The 27,030-nt window shown below is 35.2% G+C and overlaps 2 protein-coding genes across 3 annotated transcripts in view; both read right to left on the bottom strand.

Annotated features, from left to right (window-relative positions):
* UNC13C (unc-13 homolog C) overlaps positions 1-24,685 on the bottom strand; it is a 125,976-nt gene extending 101,291 nt beyond the window's left edge. Inside the window, exons 1-4 of one of the 2 annotated variants that reach the window (XM_066328460.1) lie at positions 21,611-24,685; positions 6,421-6,443; positions 5,827-5,891; positions 1,570-1,645 (exon numbers count right to left, since the gene is read on the bottom strand). In XM_066328460.1, coding sequence (XP_066184557.1) covers positions 1,570-1,645; positions 5,827-5,891; positions 6,421-6,443; positions 21,611-24,581 — 3,135 coding nt within the window. In that variant the 5' untranslated portion in view covers positions 24,582-24,685. The remainder of the gene's footprint in view (positions 1-1,569; positions 1,646-5,826; positions 5,892-6,420; positions 6,444-21,610) is intronic. The other variant, XM_066328461.1, reaches the window with a different exon arrangement.
* Positions 24,686-24,730: 45 nt separating this feature from the next.
* LOC136367086 (protein unc-13 homolog A-like) overlaps positions 24,731-27,030 on the bottom strand; it is a 42,534-nt gene continuing 40,234 nt past the window's right edge. The window contains exon 8 of the mRNA XM_066328462.1: positions 24,731-24,827. Coding sequence (XP_066184559.1) covers positions 24,738-24,827 — 90 coding nt within the window. The 3' untranslated portion in view covers positions 24,731-24,737. The remainder of the gene's footprint in view (positions 24,828-27,030) is intronic.

Here is a 27,030-nt window from a genome sequence, read left to right as displayed (position 1 = left end):
TTAGAACTTCTCTTTCTCTAGGTGTTTAAGACTTTACAGTAGCACAGGGCAAGCCTCATACTTGAGATCTAAACGTTGTTCTTGTATCATCAGAAAAGATATCTGGCATATACTGATAACTTTTTAACAAACTTTTTCTAACAATTTTGGTATACATAATGCAGAGAACACATTCACATAAGGCACCACGTCCTTTATGATTAAATTCTTGGTCATAAAATAAATTTTTAACTTTCCAGTAGTAGGTCATAGTAAAGCACAACATTAATGGAATCCATAACAGTTACTATGATAATTTCAGAACATTTATAAATATAAAGATACTTACCATAGCCTTAAAAATCCAGACAAGATAGGAAAGAAATTAAAAAGAATATTAATTTGTCATATGTATTACACAACAAAGAAATCATATTTTAGTCAGCATCAAAAGAGTCTAGCACTCATTTCTAACAATATTATTTCTGTTCTTTTTCAGAAACAATAATAAGTAAGCATAAAAAAGGATCATTTACATTTATTTTGATGTCTTAATGTATTCTGAGCTATACCTTTCTGTAAGCACTTCCAACAATTAAGAATAAAGCAAAGTGCCATTAAAGTATCATAGCAGGACAGCAGACTATATTCATTTTTATACAACTAATAGTGGAGTGGCTGCTGTCAAAAAGATGGTTTAAATGAATGCAGGCTCTACTATGTTATACAGTGTAAATTTTCATCAATTCCAGAAGGAATTCTACTCTAAAATGGTTGCTGTGCTTTCTCTTTTTGACTGCTCAGACAGTGTGGAGGATCATCACAGAGCAACTGAACACAGAAACTGAAAAAATATTGAGCAATAATTGGCAAAGGCTGTTCTTTTAATGACATCAGTGGTAATAATTTACTTAGCCTAACACCCAATCACTTTACAGTGAGAAATTGGTTTGGGGTCTCACCATCCTCAAAGACTAAATATGTGTTTTATTGAATTATGAATTCTATACTACAGTAAAAGGAAAAGAGAAATGTGAACAGCACTTGAAATTCTTTGGAGCAGAGAATCTACTTAATAATAACATTTAGACTAGAAGTCAGAATAAATCTCAGAGGAACTTCCATTCTTTTCCACTTTGAAATCTCTTTTCTTATTCTTATTTACAATGACTTAAAAACTGAGAACCTCATCTTGTACCTAAAGTATGCATAAATCTTTAAAATATTAATAGTGAAAAAGGGCTGCTTTTTAAAAGGAACTTTCTCTCTCTTTCAGTATCAAAATAAATCAAGTGAAATAGTATCCCAAACACTCAATAGCATATTTGTGAAAATAAGCAGATTATTATTGCATGAAATGCACATTACTTGATTACACAAGTAGTACCTAAATATCCGGTGAGATATTCAGACTTATCTAGTACATCATAACAACTACCTCAATGACTTTTACTGCCCTCAATCCATTCTCTCAAGACTCCTTTTTTCCAAAAAACAATTGTTGCAAATTGTCATTTCAATGCACAGTCACAATTACAAGAAAGACCTACACAACTGGCAAATGAATCAACAGTTTCAGAAGTTACTCACCACATCTCGAACAATGGGAAAAGATTTCTTTCTTCGCAGGTCTGGCATGCTGTCAATTCCATACAGTCCACGGCTCCTGAAGATAAAAAGGTGAAGGAGAAAATAAAAACATGGAGGTTACAAGACAACACCCTTAAGAACTTCTTATAATATCTCTATTTACAGCTAAAAATCAAAATTAGCAGTTATCAACTAAAGCCAAGTGCTCCAATTGAAAAACCAGTGTGAATGTTCTTGGTGCGTTTTCTTCTGGCATTCATCCAAAGTCAAGTTGTGCTTAATACCTCCTAAAACTTTTTACCATTGATTTAGAAATTATAAGAAGAGCTTTCCATCATAAGTTCTTGTATATCTGGTAGTTGAGATGCAGCCCACATCACATATTGAACATCATTGATGTGAATGAATATTATTGTATTAAATTTGATACAAAGTTTGAAATATCTAGCTAAATACATAATCACATCTCAAATAACTCCATGTGACTGTGGAAAGCAAAACTTGTCACATTTTAAAATAATTCCATGGCGACCATAATTATTTTCTCTTGCCTGGTTTGAGCTTTTTCATTGAGCAAATAATTAAACCCCAGTTAGATCTCACATATAACTTGGAAACAACAACAAAGAGCAACTTGGAGTCACTTCAAAGAATAAAAGGCTGATACACCAACAGAATTTAAAAGAATACATATTGATCTGGATAACAAATTGGCCTCATTCCTCTGACTCTTCCAAACATTTAACAATTGTACTCAGGCATCCCCCCGAAATTTCTCCACAGAGGGTTTTGGAAGACCTCTATATACCTTGTCAGTTCTAATTCAGAGATACTTGGAAATTCCCAGAGAAGCTGAGATACCAGATTTTTCAAGACCAAGCATTTTCCTTTCCGTGGTCCTTTGTTTGGCACTGGCACAAACACCCTTTTCAGTTCTTATGTTTCCCTCTCTCTCTGCATGTATAAAAACTACATTCACAACAAAGAGTTTATAATCTGAAATCCCTATATTTATTTATGCATGCTACAATTATTGTGTGAAAAGAGATATAACGAAAATTAGAGAAGAATTTTTCACTTCCTTCTAGTGCACCCACACCATTCTCTAAGAAAGGCAAAAGATTCATAGTCTGTTTAAGTGATTCCTTTATATTTTCACACAACCATTTTTCCGTCTGGATTGTGGTACTAGAATTTTTTTTTCAATAACATAAAGATCAAAGTAGACCCAAATTGCAGCTTCCAGACATACTTAAAAATCCAGCAAAAGTGTGATAGAAATAAAATAACATTTCTGAGGTTGTGAAAAGTAAATGTACAGAGAGCAAGATATAAACTCAGGGCTTTTTGCTACTCAGGAGCAGTTCCATCAGCAGTAAATAAAACTTATTTTGTATAAGGCATTCTTATGCTCACATAGAGGCAATATCTGTAAAAGGATTCCCATCTATTATTCTGCTCTATAACATAAAAATATGACTAAAATCTTACTAAATGCCTTTTGCTCATCATTAAGAAATAACATAGCACGGGAAAAACTTCTCATGTTAATGCAGGTGACACATTGAATTCTCTACTCCCCTCCCTTCTTCCAATTATAACCCAACAATAACTTGACATAGAAGATGATGAAGTGGAATCATAATAATTTGATGAAAGTTATCATTCAAGGCAAGAAAAAAAAAACAAAAACCCAAAAACCTATAGCATTGACTATTTTTTGGTGCTAATAGAAATATTCTGCCTAACAGGAATCTATCTAAATTTGCCAAAGAAAATAGAAAAATAAATTTGTTTTACCATAGAGGACATGCCACTGAAGGAAAGGAGTATTCATCTGCACGCAGCACCATCTGTGTATTGTTAGCAAATTTCAGAATGGATTTCAAAATTTTACCATGTGGTAAAATTATCAGTCTCTGACTGCTCGTTAGGCAAGCAGTAAATTAATACAAGAGCAAGTCTCTGGAAAAAGTATAACAGTACTACCCAGGATCCATATACGTGATGAGAATTCCAGCTGAACTCCTTTCGCCTTTTAAAAAGATGGAAATAATGAGCTCTAAAGTGTCTCATCCTCAAGAAAGTGAAGAAAAATAAAATTAAGATTATATGATGTGATACTGGTATGGAAAAACCAGGAAAGGTGGTGCTTCTGCCTTTTAACAGAGAAGTTGCATGAAAGGACCCAGAAAAGGTGTCTTTGGTCTTTGCCTTTACTTTCTTCTCTTGGGCTGTTCTCTCATTTTGTGCAACCAAGTGAAGATCATTGCAGAGAACGGAGAGTTGCAGTCCTTGCTATGGGAGGTGCTGGTGCATGAGGTGGGTTCACAGCATTGTGCTGTGACAGGGAGGCAAGAGCAAGGCAGAAGAGAGTCAGCTGGGGGAGTTTTGTATAGATAAAGCATGGTAACAGTGGTTGTGAGGGAAGCAATCTCCTCCCTCACTTCTAATGGCAACACCTTTCAGAGAGAGTAAGTGAGAGGGGTCAAAGCTAAATGCAGAGTTGCACTGGCAGTAAAAAGATTGAGGGATCCCAGAAATTAGCATTAGTTTTTGCATGAAGGAGTAGAGTGGGAAGTGTGATTAAAACAGAGCCACAAATGTCTTTGAAATGACAGCATTCTTTGCCTGAATAAGAAGTTAAATGAAAATTGCATAACTGTTTTCAGGGAGGGCTAGTGAAACGGGCTTCAATAAAGATACTGTGGACAGCAACGCGAGGTGAGGACAGGTCTAAACTTTGTCAGCAAAAGAAGTAAGATTTAATCTAAAAACATGAGCTGTTATTGAACTACTGTCAGCCATCTGAAGTAGTTCTATGCCGTGGTTATAGGATGTCTGCACAGCTTATTCTCAGAGGATTCAATATTTGAATTTATTCACCAATGAATGAAAGACAGGATATAAAAAAAGCAGCTCCAGTTTGTATAGTCCTTGTCAGTGGCAGAAGTTCTCCTTACACCTCTGAGATTGCTTTTTTGTGTGCAAACCATAAAAAACAGGAATTCCACATTACTTTTTAAAGGTCTAAATATATTAAGAAATTGTAATTAAGCAACTGGCTAGGGAAAGTAGTACATACAGCAAAACAGTATGGTCACATGTAGCTTCCTCCAGACACACACCCAATACTTGACTGTCAGAACCTGCATTCAGTGTCTGCTTACAAAATTCTGTCCTAAACTACATAATAACCTGTTTACATTATAACCTACACAATAACAGGTGTTAACCTGTTTCTCCTCTGGTTTACATTTGGTGACTAATACTGCACAATGTCACGTGTCCTCACACTTTTATGGTAACTCTGAAGGTTCTAGGAGCTGCAAAACGCAGGAACACAACACTTTGAGGAATAACAAACTATATGGCAACTACCTACACTTCTAAAAAGCTGTAGATCGCTCATAAATTTCTTTAAAGTTTAGCAATAAGGACAAATGTTACCCTAAGTATACCTTCCATAGAAACCTGTGCATAATATTAAGAAAACTATTGCCATAACTACTTTTTAGCGACACCCACCTCCCCTCAAAGTAGAAATCTAAACCGGAAAAACTTCGTAATGTCAATTGTATAGCATTTCAGACATAAAAGCAGAAGATGAATGATTAATTTAACCACATCACCCTGTCTTTGTAATAAATTTTCATTATAGTAAAAAGTACTTAGAGAGTGCACCAGCAAGAGGATAATACCCCTTTAAATCATGTAACTAATATAACTGATAAATTTTACCGAAGGCTTTTATTTCATTACCTTTCTAGCTTGAATAATAAGAAAGTTTTCAAAATAGGAAGGAATCCCTAAAACTGGATGCAAGATAACTTCATTTGGAGACAACAAAACAAAAGATATAGGTTTCTACCACATTCATTCTCAGCCACTGGAAGATCTTTTCCCTTGACTTTTTAATTTCAAGTACTAGAGTGCTATTGTATTGCTAGAATTGCATTACTATATATTTACCAGAATAAAGACAAAATTGTGCTACAGCTTCAAAGGACACTTATTTTATAGGAAAAGCGGTAAAAAAAAAATCCCTATCTAATTGACCTCAGCATCTGAATTGTTGTATTAAGTCATCAAAAAATAAAGAATTAAAAAATTAAAAGGGAAAGACATACACAATGAAACAATCTTCCTTTTAAATAACGCCACTTCTTAAAACAAAAAGCTTAGAAAAATACAATAATGCTATAAGACTAATTTGCAGATACAAATATCAAAACTTTCACTTATATTTTTACTTACCCAGCAAATGCTTGGACTGCATAAAGCTTGGAAGCATCCAAGGAACTTGCATTTACTAACTGAGCCTTTAATAGAGATCAAAAAAAGTACAGTTACTTGGTTGCTTTTAGTAAGTTTTGGACAGAATTTAACTGCATCAAACATATAAGACATATGAAAATGTTTAGCAGGGTCAGCTCCAGGCCAAAGCTAGACTAACTGTTCCTCTGGGAAACATTTTGGTAGCATTCAGCATTTAGTGACACACAGTGGAAGAACCCATGGGAAGATAAGGTATTGCTTCCCAAATACTGTTGCCCTTTAAATCCTATAATGAATGCAGGGTAGGTGAAAATTGGAGGCAAAAATCAGATATCATGTTTGACAGTAGCAGACCCCTGTGTTGGCAATTATGGTAAGCACAACAGTGAGGGTTACCCTGTATATAAATGCAACACATTTGCAATACAATCAAAGGAGAACAAAAGAGTGGAAAGCTGGGAAAAAAACCATGCAGATTTCACAAGTAAAATGAAGGAACAGAACAGGTCAAATAAGTCACAAACGGACATCAACAAAATACATGATCCCTATAGCAAATAGGTGATTTTAAACCTTTTCATCCACAGAACCGCTATCTGAAAGAGAATTGGGAAGAAGGGGAATATAGGTTAGAAAAACCAGTCTCTGAAAAAAAAAAAATCACATGCTTTAAAATCTGTCAGTGTTTAAATCTGTTAATGTAAACCAGAATCCAAGTAACACATGTGCTTAGCTGTATAACTGTGTCAAGATCATTGCCACTACATTTTAAACAAACAAAAACATGTTCTTGCCAGATAAGAATCCCTCCCACTTATGAAGGACGGTGTGGATAGCATATAATTCACATACTACACCCCATCTCCATGTGATTTTAAATTTTATTGCCCTTTTAGAAATATTTTTAATAATAATGAATAAATATTTATTATACTTGAAGTGTTTAAATAAATAATGTTCTATTTTCAATGAAAAGGGAAGTATTTCTAAGGATATAAATACCACACTTTGCACCCCAAATCCTGAACTGTAACTATTCTATCACAGCTACTTATAAAATGACAGAAATTACTCCCCAAGTGCTGACAGAATCACAATTTTGAAAGTATAAGTTATTTCACATATATATATATATCCTCTTCTAAACTGTTTAATGCAAGAGCACAATGTGAAAATTTACGAGACAGAAAATATTTGCTGACAGAAAAAGCTACCCTTATTTTGTTGTCTTGTCACATTTGCACTTAAAGTACAGTGCACACATGAAACAGCATTGTTTTAATTGTCACCTTACTGAACTTTCCACTTCCCCAAAGGGACTGCTCAAGGACCCTTTAAATAATTTGGACATTCTCAAGATGTTTGGAGATATCTCAAGTTACACACATTACAAAACAACAATTAATACCTTAAACACGTGCACATTTCATTTTTAAACCAGTTTATCTGCAGGAAAAATCACATTCAAACACATAAATTCAAAATATACTGGCAACTGTAGAGCTGCATAGCTACAGTAGTGACAATCAGAGAACTAACAGGCTCTATTCTTCCACTAATTTTAGAGGCTGCCTACATGATCAAAGTATTTGACTGATTAGATTTATGAAAATGAGCTTACTCTTTAAATATTCTATTTTTTAAACAATTATTTGTGAAATGTATTTGTCTCACAACACCAGATAGTATTGCCTACTCTTTCAAGCATATAAATAATATTTGGACAACTCCAAAATTATTACAGCACTTCACAAGCAAGGTGAGAGCAGAGCCTGGAGGAAATAGGTGACTGTAAGGTGGGCTGGCCATGGAAACAGCATGGGGTGTGCTTTTATGAGGCCTAAAGAAAAGATGAGTTAAAACCAGAGGGCTGGAGAAGCATCTGGACATCAATGAGAGAAAAGGCATGACAGCATGTACCAACAGGGCAGGAGAGACAGAGGCATCATTTCTCAAACTTGTAAAAAAGAAAGAGCCCAAAAGGTGAAGAAAAATCTGGAAACTGAGGGAAGTTTTAAGCAAGACACTACTTGTAATTTAAGAAGCCTCACCACAATCTGTTCATGCAACCTGCAACTTCTTTCTAGAATATCTCACCATAACAAAATTGGTAATACTGACACATAAAGATGCAGAATAAATTTCAGTATTATTTATGTGGAATGCAATAAATAGTTTGCAGATACTTTGCTATCAGATGCCTACAGAAGTATATGAATTTTTCATTTAATTCACTTGTTTAAAAAGTTATATTAAAATTTGTTGAGACTTGTCTTCACACAAAATGGAAATTTTCAGAACACGAGAGATAGATGTATAAAATTTTCTTTACCTCTCTTTGTTTCAACCAGCTTCATCTAATTTCACTACTTTTCCTTTACTGTAACCTAATTTTGCCTAATTTTGGTGAAGAAAGTGACAACTAAAATTAGGAAGGAGGAAAGGTATGTTTTTGGTTTAACTTGCTTTTCTTTGCAGTCACTACATATAAAGAAAAATGCACCCATCTAATGGTCTCTTTTCTCAATAGAAATTGCATAAAGCGGACAACTGACGCAAATTTCCCAAAAAAGAGATCTTAAGAACATCTCTTCTTTGTAACAAATGAGTGCATCACCAGAGACAAGATTAGTTTGAAAACTTCATTGTTTACTGCTTTTCTGAACTTACCATGAGCGAAATAATCTGAACTGTGGAAGTGTTCTCTGCGTGTATGAGAACACCAAATCAGGAAGTGTAGAGTCACCAAGCAATTTGCTTTAGTAGTCGTTAGGCTACCAGAATAGACAGCAACATTCCTTGATGTAGATAAGAAATGAACTGTGATTATGTAAGAGACCACTGAATGTATTTTCAAATCAGGGACTCAAAGTTAGACATCTCAGATTATACTGCTGAGTGACAATGATTTACTTAAAAGAGCTTATCTTCGTCTAACTCATTTCTGTCATCCACACATTCAAAACACTAAGCTAAAAAACTAAGTGCACCTAGGAGCATACAGCTAACCCTTGTTACTTTAGTTAATTGTTTCTCCCTAAATTTTTATTTCAATTGAACATTCACTATGTTATGAAATACCAGTAAATAGCTTTCATATTGTGCCTCTATATCACAGGCCATTTTAGATAAGAGGAGGGTGTTTTTACCAGGATTATAGGAAAAATCCTTCTGCTCCTTAACTGTTGCTATTTCAGTTCAGTGCAGTCCACATTGATATCTACAAATCTGTGTGGCAGAATGATGAAGACCAGGGCGCTCATCTATCTGCATACTACTGAGAATTATTTTTTATTAATGTCAAATATTGAAGGTAAAAGGAAAAAGCTCACAACCCCTTTTTAATTTTTTAAGGCAATCAATTACATTTAATTAGATAAATAAGCAGGAAATTAGGTAAAATTAGTCTTTAGGTTTCCTTTAGTAAGTTCTAGGTATTACAAAGCTGTATAATACTCAGCATAGCCATTAGACTTTGGCTTCTGTTCAAAGTGGTTTACATATGGGGATGGCTGGGGAATGAAGTGAGAGGGACTTGTAATTTTTTCAGTACCCTCAAATAAGCCCCCTGGTCATTTTCTATCCACCTATCAGTTTAAATGTAGGCTAAGTAAAATTTCCAAGAAGTATTTAATAATGCTGCATAATTAAAATTCAAACTTGGTGTGAAAATTAACAGATCTTAGAAAAGTGTAACTTCACACTGTTATCAACTGTTTTCAGATTGTCATGGTCCAATTTAATAATTCTGTTAGCAATGTTGCTATCTGTAACTTCTCACACAAAACAAAAATGAATAATACAAGACAACTAGTTTCCATACCCAAATTTCTGAGGGAAAAAAAATCTATAAAGGTTGCTGAAAAGGCAGAGTATTCCAGCATGAAAGATATATTAGCACTGAAGATGTGGAAGTCAAGGCAGACCTTTGCTTTTATACTTTGTGGCACCATCAGAAATACAAGTGGCTCTATCAGTCAGCAGAGGTATTCCTATCAAAGAGGTGCAGGTCATTCTGCCTCCTAGTCATAACACTCCTTCAAAAGTCATGATTTCATTTCTGCACTTTTCAGAACATTGTCCCAATACACAGCTCTTCATTTCATGACTGCAAAAATTCAGTTCTCCACTCTCTGCCACAGCACAAGAGCTGAAACAAGGTTCTAAAAATCTAAACTGTTAGGGAACCCTAACAAAAAAAAAATTAATAATTGATTTTCCACTCTTGTAAGTGTGCCTTATTGCACAAGACCAAATAGGAAAAAGAATTATAGTTCACTATACTCTCAAAGTACCATTTCAATATTTAATTCTGCAAAATGGCTGCAAGAATGTCAAACTGACTGATAATTACGCTGTTCCTGGAAGCAAAACCTTCAGACAAAATACTTGCTGGAATTTGATAACAATACAACTGTTCCATGAAAATAACATGTGTAAAGTCCCTGCGGTCAGAAGTAGTTTGAAGTCTGAGGTGAACAATTTTAATTAGCATGTACTGCCAAGAAGGAGAAATAACAGATGAAAACCAGGTTTGTATAGACATTAAGAAATAAATGGACAAAACAATGACACAAATTAAACCATGCTAAAATAATAAATGCTGCACTCAGAAGCTATTATTGCCACTACAGAACAGAACATTACACTCTGTAAGCCCAGAGGATGTTGTATTGCCGAAGCTTATTCTAGGGAGATAGTGTATAATGCTTGAAAGATAATATTAAAGCTAGCACATCATAAGAGATGAGTGATGCTTGTCTGACAAAGAGAAGGTCAAACTTGAATAAAGCTTGGTTGACAGGAGAAATAGAAGAATTGCTGCTAGCACTTTACTAGCAGTGATGTAGAAAATTACTAGCGGATACATGGAGAGTCAAAACAGGAGGCAGTTGGTGAAGATGAAACTGCATTTGTGTCTCTATTAATAAAGTGGTCAGCAATTCTGAAACAAAGGGACATGCTTTAAAAGCATCTCTGGTGTTCAGAAATTGAGTCCCATTAGACTTCTAATGGCTCCATATTCTATTGTTTTTCAACAGCTAGTAGACATCTCTACCAAATTCTAGAACTCATCTCTAAAACACTAAGTTATAGACTGTCAAGAGAAATACTTGATTACAGAATGTGATGAGCTCACAAAACTACCATTCTCTTGAAGACTGGGCTCTCTTGACAATCTCTGGCTTGTTAGGGTGATGGTAGGAAGTAAAAATCAGCATGAATTTTGAGCACTCTCTTCTGACCCCAGAAAGTATTAAAATAAGGCATATTATCCGAAAGGATGAAAAGGCATATTTTATGTGATAACAGTACATGCAACCAAGTAATTAATTATTTGCTTTGAAAACAAACAGATAATTGATTGTTGCAAATCTTTCTGTATCACACAGCTAACGATGTCACACAGAGTTTGACTTGGATCACTATATCATGGTCTGAGCAGCAAGCTGCATTTGCATTACTTCCGAAGAAATCAGAGCAAACAGCCCCTTGGTTGGACAATAAATGTGAGAGTAGTTCCTCTGGACTTGAACAAACATAAGCCCTGTTCCTTGGTTCTTCTTGCACTGAACACGAGGAGTGCACTGAGACATGCAAGCCGGTTTACCCTGACAGCACAGACAGAAGTGACAGCAGGGCAGGATGTCCGGTGGCAGCCTGGGACAAAGCGGAGAGCTGCTGTCCACCTTGGGCCACAAAGAACATTTGTGCAATAGCAAAGAGCTGAGCACCCTAAGAGTGGATCAGAAGGTCAAAGCAATTGGTGACAAAGACACAAGTGCTCACAGCAAATGTGTTTCAGGGGCATTTACTTCATACCATTTCTATTTTTGGCCCTGATGACTAAAAGGCCATTAGCTGCTGAGCACATCAGATGTGATCTTGAAGAGTAATATCTGTCTTGGTTCCATCAGTAAAACACATAGATCCCACTCAGGCATTCTAGTGATCAAACCAAATGTGGCAAATTGGCAAGACAAAGATTTGCTTCAAAAGTGTACCTCTCTTGTAAAATAAAATGCTAATGGTGGCATACCCATAGGACATATAAATATACTACTGTCAAAGAGCAAGAATAACATGCACAGCTAGGATCAGGAACAAAGGATCAGAACCTACTGTCTGGGCAACAGTCACGTATTTCACAAGGTATGATATTCACAGCTGCTGTTGACACAAAGTTGTTTCTTCTCCTGTGTTGTTAGCTCCTAAAACTTATGTCAGAAGTGGAAACATCTAAAATAGTCTCAAACTTTTCAAACATTATCCTCAGAACCCCCAAACTAGAAGGCTAAAAAATTTAGATAAGCTAAATTAATTTCAAGACTTACAGTATTGAAAAAAATGAGTCAATGTGTAATTACATACAAAATAAAAAATAAAAAGATCACATCAAGCTAATATCGCTATTGGGATAAGACAAAGATATCAGATTTTTATCTCTTGATAAGAAAGTAGCTTACAGATAAAGAGAAGAAAAATTCTTGAAATAATACGATTAGAATTAAAACATTAAAAAAATGGTTATTTACTGTTGTCTTTCATGGTATAGGTAAATGCAAAAATCAAATCCCAGTTTGTTTTGGCTTTGCTTGAATAATAAGTTGGAATAATTATGCCTAAACACCAAAGACAGACACAAATGTTAAGAGCAATAGACTGATACACTGGAATTCAAGGATGACTTTTGGTGCTATTGGGCTTTTTTGCTTGATAGGACATGCATAAATCCTTCTGAATTCCTCAATCCCTTTTTATAGTTAATAGAAAAAGGCATGTCTCCTGGTCCTTTACTTTCATGGTTTTTTAGAAGAAGAAAATTTCACCCAACATGCCTTTAAAAGTCCTTAAGGAAAATTCCACTACTTTATTGTTTGCGGTACCCCCCTTGCCTTATGGATGCAGAGGAGCATCAGCTCCATCCTGTAAGTGCTAAATGAAACAAGAAGAGCTACAGGATAAGATTAAAAACTGCTTTAGTTTATACTCATCCATTTTATAAATATTCCTCTCTCCTGGTCTATTTTTACATTCAATAATAGTACATCCATCACATCTGTCTGTCCTTATTCCATCTTGGCACATATGCAGCTGCAGGACAAGAATTTCTTTGGTGAGGCTGCAGTTGCACTGGTGATAGCCAGAGCTATACAAATTTTATGGGTCTGTGACAGCATTGACAAATCACTTGCTGCTGCTCCAGTAATCTACTCCACAGGAGCTACTCAAGTGTCAGTCAGCAGATTGCTCTTTGCCACTACTTATTTAGTGAAAACAGATTACACTATTTCTGTGGTATGTTTTTTTTTTTCTAGCTAACTTGTATCCTTGTACTTTTGTACACCATATCCTTTGTCATAGCATCCAAGACATTTTTAAATGGCTCTGTCAGCAACACAACTGTAAGTCTTGATTTTCAGATTTACTAAAACTTCTTATCTTGCAAGCTGTCTTAAGAATACTCTCAGCTCCTCAAGGAAACAATCCTCATGGTTAACAAAGTTCTGTCAGTATCAACAATAATTTTGCATCAGCAATAATTAGAGAGGTTTCAGGTATTTCCTTATATTTAGAGTTCCTGAGAGACAACTGTCTAGGTCTACTACTGATCACCTGGAAAATTTGCACAAGGAAATAGTCTGGTACTTGTCCTATGGAAGTAATCAGAATTTCCCTTTGACAGCAAAACAGAGAACTTCTTACATGCTCCATTGTAATACTCTTCTTCACCAATACACCAGAGGAAGATGTGAGTCGATTTATGAATTCATGTTTTCCAAGTCATTGCATTTTTTAAAGGCATGTCTAGATATCTTTTCAGCCTGATGTTTTAAGAAGATTCCTTTTATCCCAAAGCTGTATTCAAAAATAATGCAGTGTTATTTCTACATCTAAAACACAATGACCTAAAGAAAATAGCTTAATATTTTCAAAATAAAAAGTTAGAATATTTTTTAATCTTTACACAACAATATTGTGTTCATTTCCCAGCAAAACCATTATGAAAACCCTTTGGAATGGACACTCATGGTCAGCTTTCCTCTTAGCTCTAGCAGCTTTAGATCTGTTAAAGCTTAAAAAGATCAGACAAACTGCATGAGTATTTATAAACCTACATTAATTCTAAAGTCAGTGCAAATAGTGTTATATGCCCTCTTGTTTTCATAAGGAGTAGAGTAGCAGAGCCTTTCTTCATTCATGGAGGAAACTAGCAGTTTTAACAAATCACTTTTCTTAAAAACAGAAGAGGTTTGGGATGGTCAGCTTTGTTGGGCGTTTTTGGTTTGTCTACTTGTTTTTATTAAACAGCCAAAATACAGATTTCTGCTAAACCTTACTGATTAAGGTGTGTGTGGGGGGGGGGGGGGGTGGGGTGGGGTGGGGTGGTTTGTTGTAGAGTTTTTTTGTTTGTTGCTGTTGGTTGGGTTTTTGGTTTCATTTGGGGTTTTGCGTGAGTTTGTTTGCCTGGCTAGATTATTTGGTTCTCAGGCTTAAAGAATAGGTGTAGCTATTCTAGGAAAAGGCATCTGATAACAGTAGAATTTTTTTGAATCTGAGACTGTTACACAAATGTGACACACATTTCCCTGTTGTAATGCACACTGCTAAGCAGGAGTTACTATGCTAAATTAAACTGCTGCTCTTCAATCTATTTGGTTACTATCCTGTTTACAAAGAGACCTAGTATTATAATCTAAGATTTTCTGATAAGAACAAATGCTGTAACTACAGAATTAAAACACAATAAGCCAGAGGAACACTGTTATGTTATATATATTAAACAGGTTTAAAAATAATTCTTTCACTCCATTAACTAGTGGGAAAAAAGGTACAGACAATGTATAGCAAGCAGCTGATAAAAGAGCATCCTTTAATGAAACCCCAACTTTATAGTAGGTGGTGAATGAAACTACTTGCTTTTTCTTCACAGATAAAAGATGGATGTATCATCTTTATGACTAACTGATTAGATTTCCTGCCATAATTTTTCAAAAGCAATCTTTCTACAAATCTGTTAATCTCAAGCTAGACAGACTGCCATTTTCTGTTTTAAGTCTCTGATATCCCTTTTCTCCATCAAAGGACAGAAGAGAAATAGGAAGGGATGGTATAAAGACTTCTGCCTGACTCCAGTGAAACTAGTGGCAAGAAAATAATACACTCTCCTGTGCACAAAACAAGCCTATGAAGCTGAGTCAAATCAATATACCTTGGTTTATCAGCACCATTCTGATTGAATTCATAGAGTGGTTAATAATTCTTTAGAACGCTATTTTATCTCTGGTAATATTAGCGGAGGATTTTCAGAGTGCACATATTCACATGTGAAAAAGGAATAGTGGCTAACCAGTCTGGGTGCAGGAATATTGTGCTTATCAGTTTCTACCCACATCATCTGAAAATGTATTTTGTCTCCTCCCATCCTGTACAATTACAGCTTCTTATTCCATCACCCTTCCCCCGCCCCAAATAAAAAATAGTTAAAGACATCCATCATTTTGTTTACCTTACAAACAGACACAAATATCGTGTTGAGAAAGAAAACCAGAACAGTTGAGAAAAGTCGATCATTAAATTTCCGTGGTTCATTATCATTCCCAATACATCACCAAAAGAGATTCCTTAACTTGCCGTAATCTTGTTTCCTCAGTACCACAAATCTATTAAAATGTATAGTGAGAGTAATAATTTCTTCCCCAGCCTGCTTACACAATACATCTGTTCCATTGTGACCATCTTCTGATGTAAACGGAGAAGGGAAGTCACACAGATGAAAACCCCCTGGAATCTGCCTTTTTACATTATTTACATAGAAAAAACAGACCAAGAGATTAATCATCTGCTGTTGAAAATTATTCTGTTCCCAAATCCATCTCTTTATAGATGATATATTAGGTGAATATATATTAATTTTCCTTAGACATTGCAGATGAACTGTATCAGCCACACAGAATACACAATCAGTCCTTATATTAATGAAGTAATTTATCACTCCTGCGAAAAAAAAACCCAAACAAACCATAAATAAATGAGATGTGGGAAAAACAAACAAAACTTGATATCATTAAATACTATGGCTTCGATGTTTTGAAACAGAACAAAAAAATCCTGGGGCTTGGTACTGCTGCTACTTTTAATTAACTATGAGTGTTTCTGTCTGGACTATTCTTTCCCAACGATGCAAAGACTAATTGCATTCATTCAGTCACTTTTTTCTCCCATCAGACTGTGCCTGAGATTAGAAAGATGCAAAAGGCCATTGGGCTGAGCGCAGGAAAGGCATCTCAAAGAGATCACATAAAAACATGTTTCATTCATTATGTTAAACACGGTGATGCTAAACTTCCAGGCAACCTAAAGTGTGGCCACAACTCAGCTTCAAGCCTTTTTGGGGGGTTCTGGGGAATCTGGGTTTACAGTAACACACAACTCAACTCTACGAAGTATGTCCATACTATGTCCACTGAAAGCTGCATTACTTCAAGACAGTTTAGATCTATTTTTTAAATTTTTTTTTATTTTATATTATAAAGTTTAGATTTAAGTTTTAGCAGCAAAATACTTGAAGAAATAAAGTGTTATGAGAACAGACTGTGCTTAGTTTTCAAAGAATTCCAAAACCATGAAAAACTGTAACTTCCATTGCAACAAAGGCAGACTGATTAAAAAGGGGAAAAGATGAACTTACCAACAACCTCTTTTATACTATCTTACGGACAAAACTGACTGGCATTAGCTATTAGTAATAGTCAATGAAAGACTAGGCATCTCATTTTGGCATAATACATGCAAATATACATATTTTATCTTTATTAGTTGCTTCAGTATTTTAAGCAATGAACTAAAATTCTGCCATCTGTCTAGGATGCCCTTCCCTTTCCCAGTCTGCACCAGCAGTCTGAGAAGGAGCTTTATTTTTATAGAACCCCCCCCAAACCCAAACACAATTCACCATGTTTCAATCAGTCAATGTAGTTATGCCAAACAATTACAAAATAAAATGGGATACATACTTTTCATTTATCATCTCAAACAGTGGTCTTTCTTAAAGCCCACTTCCCAATACAGTTAATGTAGATTGTGTGCAGAGAGACTCTTTAATATAAAAAAACAATTTAACTTCTAACAGACTTTTTATTTCTCCATTACAGTCATGACCAAAGAGTAAGGAATTTTCATGACCAAGGTAGGGTTTTATTTATCCTATTTCCATCTGAATGGCCATAAAATGACTGATTAATTTATTAAACAATACCAGATCTATTCATTGTCATCTGGCCCACAGCATGGATCATTTCAAGTCCAAATCCAAGACTTACTTTCACAAACAAAAGCAGTACAACACTATTAACTGTAGCTATCAGTTACGGGTAACTGTGCACCTACGCAAATGTATTAAAAACAAACATGATGAAGGTAAGAAATAGGGAAAAAAAATCCAAGTACAACAAGACAGGGTTAGGTTAACTTCTAAAGCTTTTACTCTTTGAGAAAATACAGCTGACTAAGGCAATTCTAGCTAACAGTTTTCATAAAAAGGCTAGAAAAGCTGTCCAAATTAGAAAATAAGTACTTGTTAAAAAAAAAGTCATAGATTGAATAGGCAGAGTTAGAAATATGCATTGAAATAAACTTAATTATTTTACTGGCAGCTTTTATTTTCTCTTTTCAAATGGCGATACAACCAGGGCCACAAGGTAATACACTACTGGTTCCTTTGGTTTCAGATGTTAGCATTAACAAAGTAAGAGGGTATTGATACTCATCTCTAAGTTCTGTTCTTCAGTCAGACCCACGAAGTGAAATACAAATCCTTCCTATAAAACAATAGAAACACTTCTTCCCACTGTTAAAGAGGCAAATCCAGTCCCTGTTCCCTGTCCTCTTGAGTTGCCACTGCACCGATCTATAGAGTTAGATGAGTTCACCCATCTTGACATCATAAACAATCTACAGGTTACTCTGTGTCTGAAAATTTGGACCAAAGGCATTTTAAAATCTGAATGACTTTTTAAATCTGCCATACCAAATGATGACCAAGATCCTCAACAACTGGATCAAGAAGCTACTGATCACAAACTACAACTCATAGAAATTGTCTATGTTATCACTGAAAGCAGCTAAGAAGAGTGCATGCAACTGGAATCTTTTCCAGAGGCATAGTTTCATCAGGACAGAAAATCATGCTTTTGCTAAGGCACCTGTAAAAGATAAGACAAGGATGGAAGGGAAGAAGCCACTATGGAAAGGGAAAGCTAGAAAATAACAAGTGAAGACTAGAACAATGAATAAAAGCATAAGTCATTCTCAATTACAGTGTATAAAGAAACAAACAACTGGGTAGCATTTCTTTGATTTTTTTCCAAGCCATCAATCCCTCCATTAATATACATGCACCCACACAATGTCTGTATATCCTAACAGAACTTTAAATCTGAGGATTACTCATGTACTGCTCATGCCTCCTCTCATTTGTATAACCTAGTCATTCCAGTACACCTCCAAAAACATTTTTTAATAAATAATGCATAAGCAAGTGACAGAGACTAGGTCTATCTTATGGGGTTCTTGTGCACTAACAAATTATTTATGTACCAAAGATTTACTGACTTTACCTTATGCACTACTAGAATGAAAATCATATAATTCTAAACCCTTCTTTTGTATTGAACTGGAGAACTAACACTACTGTATTATACGGCTCTATCTCTGCTTGGACAGGTTGTTGTCTAACACTCCTGCTTAGATAGAGGGATGAAACAATATATTGAAGAATAGATTATGTTTTGGTTATATAATGAAGATTAATTCAAAGAACTTGTTCCCTTTCTAGTACTTTTCCATCTATAAGTAAGAAATCTGAAGTTGACTGTGAATCAATTATAGGGCTAAGAAAGTAAAAAAACCCCAAAAATATTCATAAAAGACATGTAAACCCTAGTTATTAGTTACATTCTTAAAACATTATTATTGCTCCTGCAAACATTAAACTGGAGATTGAATACCTTAAACTACTATTTGCTTAAAAGATAAACTAAGTATTCTCTGGACATGCCTAATTACACACATAAAGAAGAGAAGGCAGGTTGTCAAAAATGAGAAGCTACAAAATATGTTTTGGGAGTTTTGAAAAACGTCTTTAAGAACTGATTTACAAAATGTTTTTTTCCTAGACTATGTGCCATTCAGAAATTGAGGGTGCTTTGTCTTAGCAGCCGAATTGACATTAAGAAGATACCCTTCTTCAAAGGTTGCATATGAAGTATTCAAAAATGCATTTCCACATCACAGAACAGCTGAGGTTGGAAGGGAACTCTGGAGGCCTTGTCTAAGAACCCTGCTCAAATCAGGCCACTCAGAGCAGGTTGCCCAGGACCCATGTCCAAATGGCTTTTGATTATCTCCAAGGACAGACGTCCCACCTGTGGAATTTATTATCTGTGAACAGACTGTCTGTAATATCCATTATCCAGCTCTCTGAGAGTAAGCTGAAAGTAAAATAAAAGTTTTGCTCCCATAATACTACTTTTAGTTTTAGAAGCAGAAATAGTTTTCATGTAATATATTATTTGAGTAGACTACTCCGGCCAGAAAATATATTTTGAGTTATAAATTCTGAAGAATTGTTAAGTGTTCTGCAGACATTAAAGTAAGAATATCATATTCATCCATTAGATATAAATCCATTAAATACTATAGGTATTGCTAATAGGTACTGCTATGTGTGCTACAGAATCTGAAGATCCATTTGTACCAAACTAGTTGGTGACTGCTGAAGCAGAATTCCTGACTGAAACACATATCCTCCTCCTTGATGGCATGGAAAACACAGTGTGAAGAGGAAACAGAACTGCTACTCAAGAATGAATGCACACTGTTCTCAGAATAAACTCAGAGAAATAGTGTGTTGTAGCAGTTCATTTGTAAATTCCTCTTTAACTCCTGACACATTTCCTTTCTCCTTTATTTCCCTTCTCTTTTAAAAATTTTAATAATAATTTATTTTTGGAAGTGTAAGTGGAGATCCTACTACGACATCTGGTAAGCATGCAGACACTTTGCCCCATAGATTACACCCAATTACACATTTTCATAAACTGGTCAAATGGATTCTCTGTAAGCATAAAAAATACTTCAGCTATTCAGAAGAGATAATGTCAATAGAGTAAGAGACTGAAAGAAGTCTTTCACCTGTTGGGTTAAAAGAACAGCATACATTTAATTCCTAGAAAGGATTGCATTGGATGTATCAAAGTTAGTTCTCATTTTCTAACAATCTGTTATCTACCAATGTACACAAATGCACAGACTTCAAATAGTAGAATCAATTTGGGTTTCAAAATTTGAGGTCTTCCTTGTGCGCTTTCCTTAATTAAGTCCTGAGACCATTATATTCCTATTGTACAATGGCTAGGAAAAATGAATGTGGTTTCCTTCTCCCATGCCTCATAAAATCAGGAAAAAGTAATGAAGATCCTACTTATTGATAGCTGTTTGTTCATATACACACCACCTAGTATCTAACAGAGTACTGTAGAAAAACACCTGCAAAGTACAAGTATACAATCGAGTGTCATTATTCAATGTAAAATACTTTAAACTCTACTACTATCAATATTTAAAAGCTTTTGTAACTGACTTTCAAGTTGACTATATATTTATTGTAAAAGTAGCTGTTCATGTAGAAAAGAAACACCATAGCAGCTCAAGCTCATTACTACTGAATACAATCTTTGGCTAAAGGCACAGATTTTCATCTTTAAAATGTGTCTCAGATGATTATTTTTCCAAGGCAGATAAAGGAAAGATTCAGTCAAGGTGACAATTACCATCTGGATAGCTATAGCCATTATTATGCTTCCAATTAAATACATATGCAATATTATAATGAATTTTATTAGAATTACAGTTAGCATTTACATGCAATATCACCATATTTGTATATTACTAGCATAATGCTTTGTATATTGCTAGTAATTACTTGGTATAGTATTAAAGTTATATATATGACTGTCTACTTTGAAGTCTAATAATACAAAAGATAAAAATAATGAAAAAACAGTCAAACTCTCCTGTGAATTTAGTTCCTTACTAAAGGAACATCTTCATACATGGATGCTACCTTTAACACTCTTGTCTTTCTTCCACACCCTTCTCACCCCATTTTGGAGACTAACTATTTCTCTGAGAGCTTGTTGGGAGTATAAATAAGGGCATAATCAAACTAAGAACAGACATACAATCAGGTTAGACTTTCACTCTTTAAATACATAAGTTATGGGTTGCATAGGAAGTAGAGAACACTGCCCAACAGGATGAATACAGAACCAACCACACCTTGCAAACTGTTGAAGAAAGCAAGAGTGTAATATCTGAACACTCTTTATTGCTCCCATAAACACATTTATAAAACTATGAGAAAGTCAAGAACAGGGTACTATTTAGTTAATTTTTAAGACTTGCGAAACCTTTTAAACCTTGTGAAATTTAATTTTCAAGTTAGTGGAATTCAAAGAAATACATTTACTTACAAGCATGTCTGACTAAACATCTTCAGAAAACTGTTTCAAAACCAAACTTTTAAAACTTAATCTTTTGATTTTTATGGCATTATTTCACCCTCTAAAAAAAACCAGACATAAACAGAATTTTTGCTGCTGAATTCAATGGGAGCAAGAAAAGGTACTATACAAAAATCAACATCCAAGTCTAATGAAAACAATGTTTTACTTAAAAGACAGTATTAAAACACTATTACCTCCAGCAAGGATCTTCTCCTCCAAATCATTCATTTGCTTCTTGTATGCTTTTAAAGCAGCTTCTTTAAATGATGGTCGTATTCTTTTTTTCTTTGGAATTTCAGTAACTTCAGTAATCATTTCTGGGACATTCTGATTTTCATCCTCCCTTATTTCTACTTCAGGAGCCAAGTCACTTTCAACTTCCAATATCTCTTCACTGATCACACTATCAAACTGTACGTCATATTGTTCCTCTGGTAGCATTGCATACGGAGTTTCATACAAAGACTGGTCCAGTTCATACTCTTGGACCTGCTCACTAGTTTCACTACTATTAGTTCTATTTTCTAGTTTAGCAAGGACTTGTTCCATTACTTCTACATAGTCTGTTTCATTCTCACCAGATGGTTCAATTAATTCTTCCTCATACTCCGCTTTGTAGCAATAAGGCTCAGCATAAACATCAGAATCAAGTGTTGTACTTGATTCATTTGCAGTAGACTGAGATAATGTTCTAAACCTTCCCATAAAAGATGATCCACTGTCTTCATACCCACTTAAACTCTGTGTACTTTTATTCCAGACTACTTCTAAAGCTGACTTAGCACGCTGAAGCGTGGATCCAAATTTAGGAAAGCTGAAAGTCTTATCAGAAAGATCTATGCTTAATCGGCTGTGCCATGATTTAGGGGCAGCTTCCTCTGAGTCGTCACTTGGTAGTTCACTTTGACTTCGGTACATCATAGGCAATCTGTTTTGATTCTGATAAGAAGAGATAGAATTTGTTTCCTGATAATCATCATATTGACCAGTCCACTGACTTTGTGTTTCACTGTCAAGGCCTGGACATGATGGAGAAGTACCATCGAGAGTGTAATCATAGCTCTCAGTATCATACTGGAGGTCAGAACTTTGGCCCTTTCCAAAATCTGTCTGTTGGTCTGAAGGGCTGCTCATATCATACACAAAAACTTCCTGTGTGGATGAGTCTAGGCCCAAATCTGCCCCTTGTTCCAACTGATTCCAGTTTTTCCATGGGGAAAGATCATCCTGCAAAGAGAGCTGACTATCATCATAATGGTTTATGTCTCCAGACACACAGATTCCATTGTTTACTCCACTATCAACAGTTTCTATGTTCCCCGCTTCATTTTGTTCTGGATACTGTTGCATATCTTGGGCAAAAGTCTGTTCCTGGGAACTGCCATACCAGTTTAGAGAATCATCTTGCTTTCGCTGCCAAAGTTCTCGATCAGAGGAAGACAACAATGAACTGCCATTTGTTCTGCTAAAATACTGGTTTTCTGAAAAATCCTCAGAGTAAGACTGACACAATTTTGAGAAATCTGATTCTGAACGGCTAAGCTTTGGTGTTGCAAAGTCATTCTGTAAATGCCATAAAGGAGTCACATCTGAATAATAGGTCTTTGATTGTTTTTCTATAGTGTCATATTCTGGTGACTGATTGTCATAACTTCTTCTGTGTGAAAAGGTGCTATTGTCAGCAGTTCTGTCAAGGTCTTTAGTGTTTGGGGACTCAGTAGTCCCCTTTGTAGTGCTTGTTTTTATGTGAAGTGCTGATTTAGATATTTTTGCATAACTGTTCTTATTTATATCTGATTCCAAGTCTTTATCACTGTCAGGTGATTCCCAGTCATGCATTTTAGATTTTGTCTCCACGGTTAAAAGTTTCATATCCATGCTTTCATATGTCTGAGAAGAAGGCAGTCCTCTTTCTTTTTTATCTTTTATTTCATGGGAAAATATATCTGTAGAAATTCCAATGCCAGTTCCCTTAAGTTTATAAGACTTTTTTAAAATCAAATCTCTCTGTTGTGATGACTCAAAGTAAACAAGAATGGGTCTTGGCTTTGCATTTGGACAGTCTCTTTGCTGCCCAAGCCTTTGGGCAAACTCAATTTTAATAGTGCTTTGTGCCTCTGAGAATCCCATTTTTTCCATTAATATTTTGTAAACTATGCTTTCAGCTTTTTCAAGCCGCTCTTCAGGCACATTTAGAAACCTAAGACTTGCTTTGTTTCCTGGATGGCCTATTTGCTTAATATAGTCATGTATGTCCCGAGTTTCTCTTCTGGACTGTACAAATCCAGTTCGCAATTGTTCAATTTCATTTTGCACAACTTCTACACTACTAGAAATTTCATCAATTGATTGTTTCAGAGCATTAACATGCCCTCTTAATTCAGAGAGTTCTGTTTCAATTTGACTTATTCCCTGAAGCTCTTTAAAGATCATTTCCATAACATCATGGGTTTGGCTAATGCAACCTGTTGAACTAAAGCCAGGTTCAAGAGTATTTGATTTCTGGTGACGGCCAGCTCTGTCCAGAGATTTACTTCTTAACCCCCACGTTTTCCTCCATGAACTTAGCTCCGAGTCTGATGAGGCACATTCTTGGCTCTTCTTCCATTTCCTCAGTTTTCGTAAGGCTCCCAGCTTCAGTGTGTGCAAAGTGCGTTCTCCATCCGAACTTCCATCAGAGGCTGCGAGGCTGCTCAAGCTTTTCCTGTTGCGTCTCACTGGCATGGTGTGGGATAAGTATTCGGTTTTCTTGCTATTAGTTTTTACTTCACTTAATGACTCAGAACACGAGCTATCATTTGAAGACAGGTCTGGAACTATGTCTTCGTTATTAGTGTTTGCTACAAAAATATGCCTTTGAAGTCCATTGGCAATAGCAACTCTGTAACTGAACGTTGGAGAAAGTGAAAATTCTCTATTGCTTTCCTCTTCTTCAGTTGATAAGTTGCGAGCAGATGGGCACTTGGCAATCTTTTTAACAGTGCTTTTTAAAGTGTTTGAAAATTTTGGATTTTTTGTTTGTCCAATCTGAGTTAAATCTTGTTCCTTTTTGCTCTGACAACTCTCTTTCCTTTTTGTACTATTTCCCGATTTCTTTGTAAACATTCCTTTGCAAATCTTATATATATAAGATGAGATCAGGCTCTTGAAGACAGCAGAAACCATGGAGTGTAATTTATTTTAAGCTGTTTCCACAAAACACAATTTTTGATCCAGAGAAGTATTTGTATCTCCAAAAGGATCATTGGCAAATGTTTCAATGGAGACCATAGCCATGAAAACTACTGATGCTCTGGAATAATGTAACAGGAAAAAAAATAATCACACATCTGCTTGTTCGAAACAAAATCCTGAAGAGGTTTTGTATGTCTTGCAAAATCCGACTCTGTTGCACATGGCTTCTTCAAGTGTCTAAAAAGGAGGGAATGACATTACAATGGCTGCCAAGCAAAATTATCATTCAATAATACTGATGATATTTTAACTAGGTTACAATGAAAACACAGATGATTCCCTATAATTGTCTGAATAGATTTTTTTCATGAATAATTGAAGCTGAAAACAGTTCTAGGCAATATTGTTAGCAACAATTAATAAACTATACTTATTTCCAGGCTTCTTCATCCTGTTTAATTCTCTGACTTTAACAGAGATATTAAGTTTAAATGCTCCCTGCATTCTTTCAGAGTAGTGACATTTCAATTTAGATCCATATGATATATGGCAGTGATCAAAAATCCTGACAGAGTAATGGACGGTTACTAGCTAGTAAAACAGAAGTAGAAAGTTCTCTTTTGGTTTGTCTTCTGGAATAAGGTAGGATTCAGGTACAAGTGAGTATGGTATCCATGAAGTGCTGTTCTATCTTGCAATTGAATCATGTACATGACTATGGTTTGTGAAATAGTTGCTTTGATATCAGACTTTAATATGCTATGATAAGCAAGCCTCAAAAGTGGGCTCATCTTCTTGGTTTGTCTTCTTTCACAAGTAAAAGGAAAATAACTCATAGAACATGACATAAAATAATGACAACTATAAGGAAATTCTCATCCAGCTTATTAAATTTGACATTTTTCTGATAACAGGAAAAAAAAGAAATCCCAAACCTACACAAAACATGGCTTACAAGTTGCAGGACAAACGGGTGCCCTTATAACAGGAAAGCTATTTGATCTAAAATAAGTACAAAAAGCTTCCATGAGGTATCCGAAAGTTTCTATTCTACAAAAAAAAAAAAAAAAAAAAAAAAAAAAAAAAAGAAAGCTTGTATTCCATAGAAATGTAGTCAGTACATTTTTAACATGTCAATGTATTCTTCTCTACAGAATATCATTCACCTCTCAGTTCCATAGCTGAAGAATAAAAACAAGGCAACCAGCCCAGAAAAATCCATCAAAGAAGAAGTTCTTAAAATGGCCATTTTGGTTTCTAAAGCAGGTAAAAATTCTTTGGCAGAATAAGAAGTCTCTTTAATACAGGATACAAGGGTTAAAAATTGCTCTGTGGTGTCTTAAGAGGAGTAGAGAATATAAATTGTCCTAGTCTGCAAACATCCTGGCTCTCTATGAAATATCATTTTCCAGTGACACACCTCAAGATCTAGTCTTTGTATTATATAATTTGTCTTCATTGACCTTACTATTATACTCTATATAGTTATTTATTACATATGTACACATATGTAGTGGTAAATAATAAACACCATCCCCTGATAAATACTGCAGCAGCAGAATGCACTGTGCTGCACAGAGCACAGGCAAAGCTGCTAAAAGCCTGGTTGCCTTCTGGAATCCTGAACAGAGGATGTAAACAGACTAATTTCTTTTCCAGTTGTAACAAAATTGGGATGCAGAGTGAGTAGAAAAGTAGAAAATTCTTCACTTTTCCCAAAGTGGCTATTTATTATTTTATAAAAAGGTGAAATATCTGTGGGACATGAATCACATTTTTAACACATATACATCAGCTTAGTCCTTGCCACTTTTTATTCTAGGTTTATGCCTCAAATATCAAGAATGAATTAAGAGCAAGCAATATTTGGAAGCAAAAGAATGCTCAATGAGACTGCATGCAATTTTCAAGGAATGCAAATGACCTCTCAGAATACTGAGAAGTTTTTACTAGAGCTGAGGCTGCCTTGTTTTCACATATTATTAGTAGAGAAAGGAACCATCTTGGGACAGTTTTCAATGTCAAAGACATGTTTCTGGATGTAGAAACACTTCTTAACCATTCAGCTCTTACACTGAATGTTTGTAACCATTTACTGAACAAGATTTCAAGCGTGATTGCCTACCTCCTCTGCCCACATGGCCACAGATTTTTAAATGCCCTCTTATATAAACTTTACTTAGATGATTTGGACATTCTTCAAATGATTTCAACTCAAGAATGTATAAACAAGCCAGAAGGCTTTTTTCCTGTCTCAGTCTAAAAAGCATCAAGAAATAATGAAGTTCTCACTGGAATTTGGAACATTTCCATTCACTTTAAATAAGGTTTAGCGCTTCTCTGTGGAAGAATCTTGATTTCTTAAGCAAGCCATATACGTATATATATATGTGTCTGTTTTACCCAGTGTCTAATCAATGCCTTTTATCAGAGATAACTG

Source organism: Sylvia atricapilla, chromosome 13 (assembly GCF_009819655.1).
Source record: "Sylvia atricapilla isolate bSylAtr1 chromosome 13, bSylAtr1.pri, whole genome shotgun sequence".
Taxonomy (NCBI): Eukaryota; Metazoa; Chordata; class Aves; order Passeriformes; family Sylviidae; genus Sylvia; species Sylvia atricapilla.
Note: the sequence above shows the minus strand (reverse complement) of the source record. Positions and strands in the feature narration are given on the sequence as shown.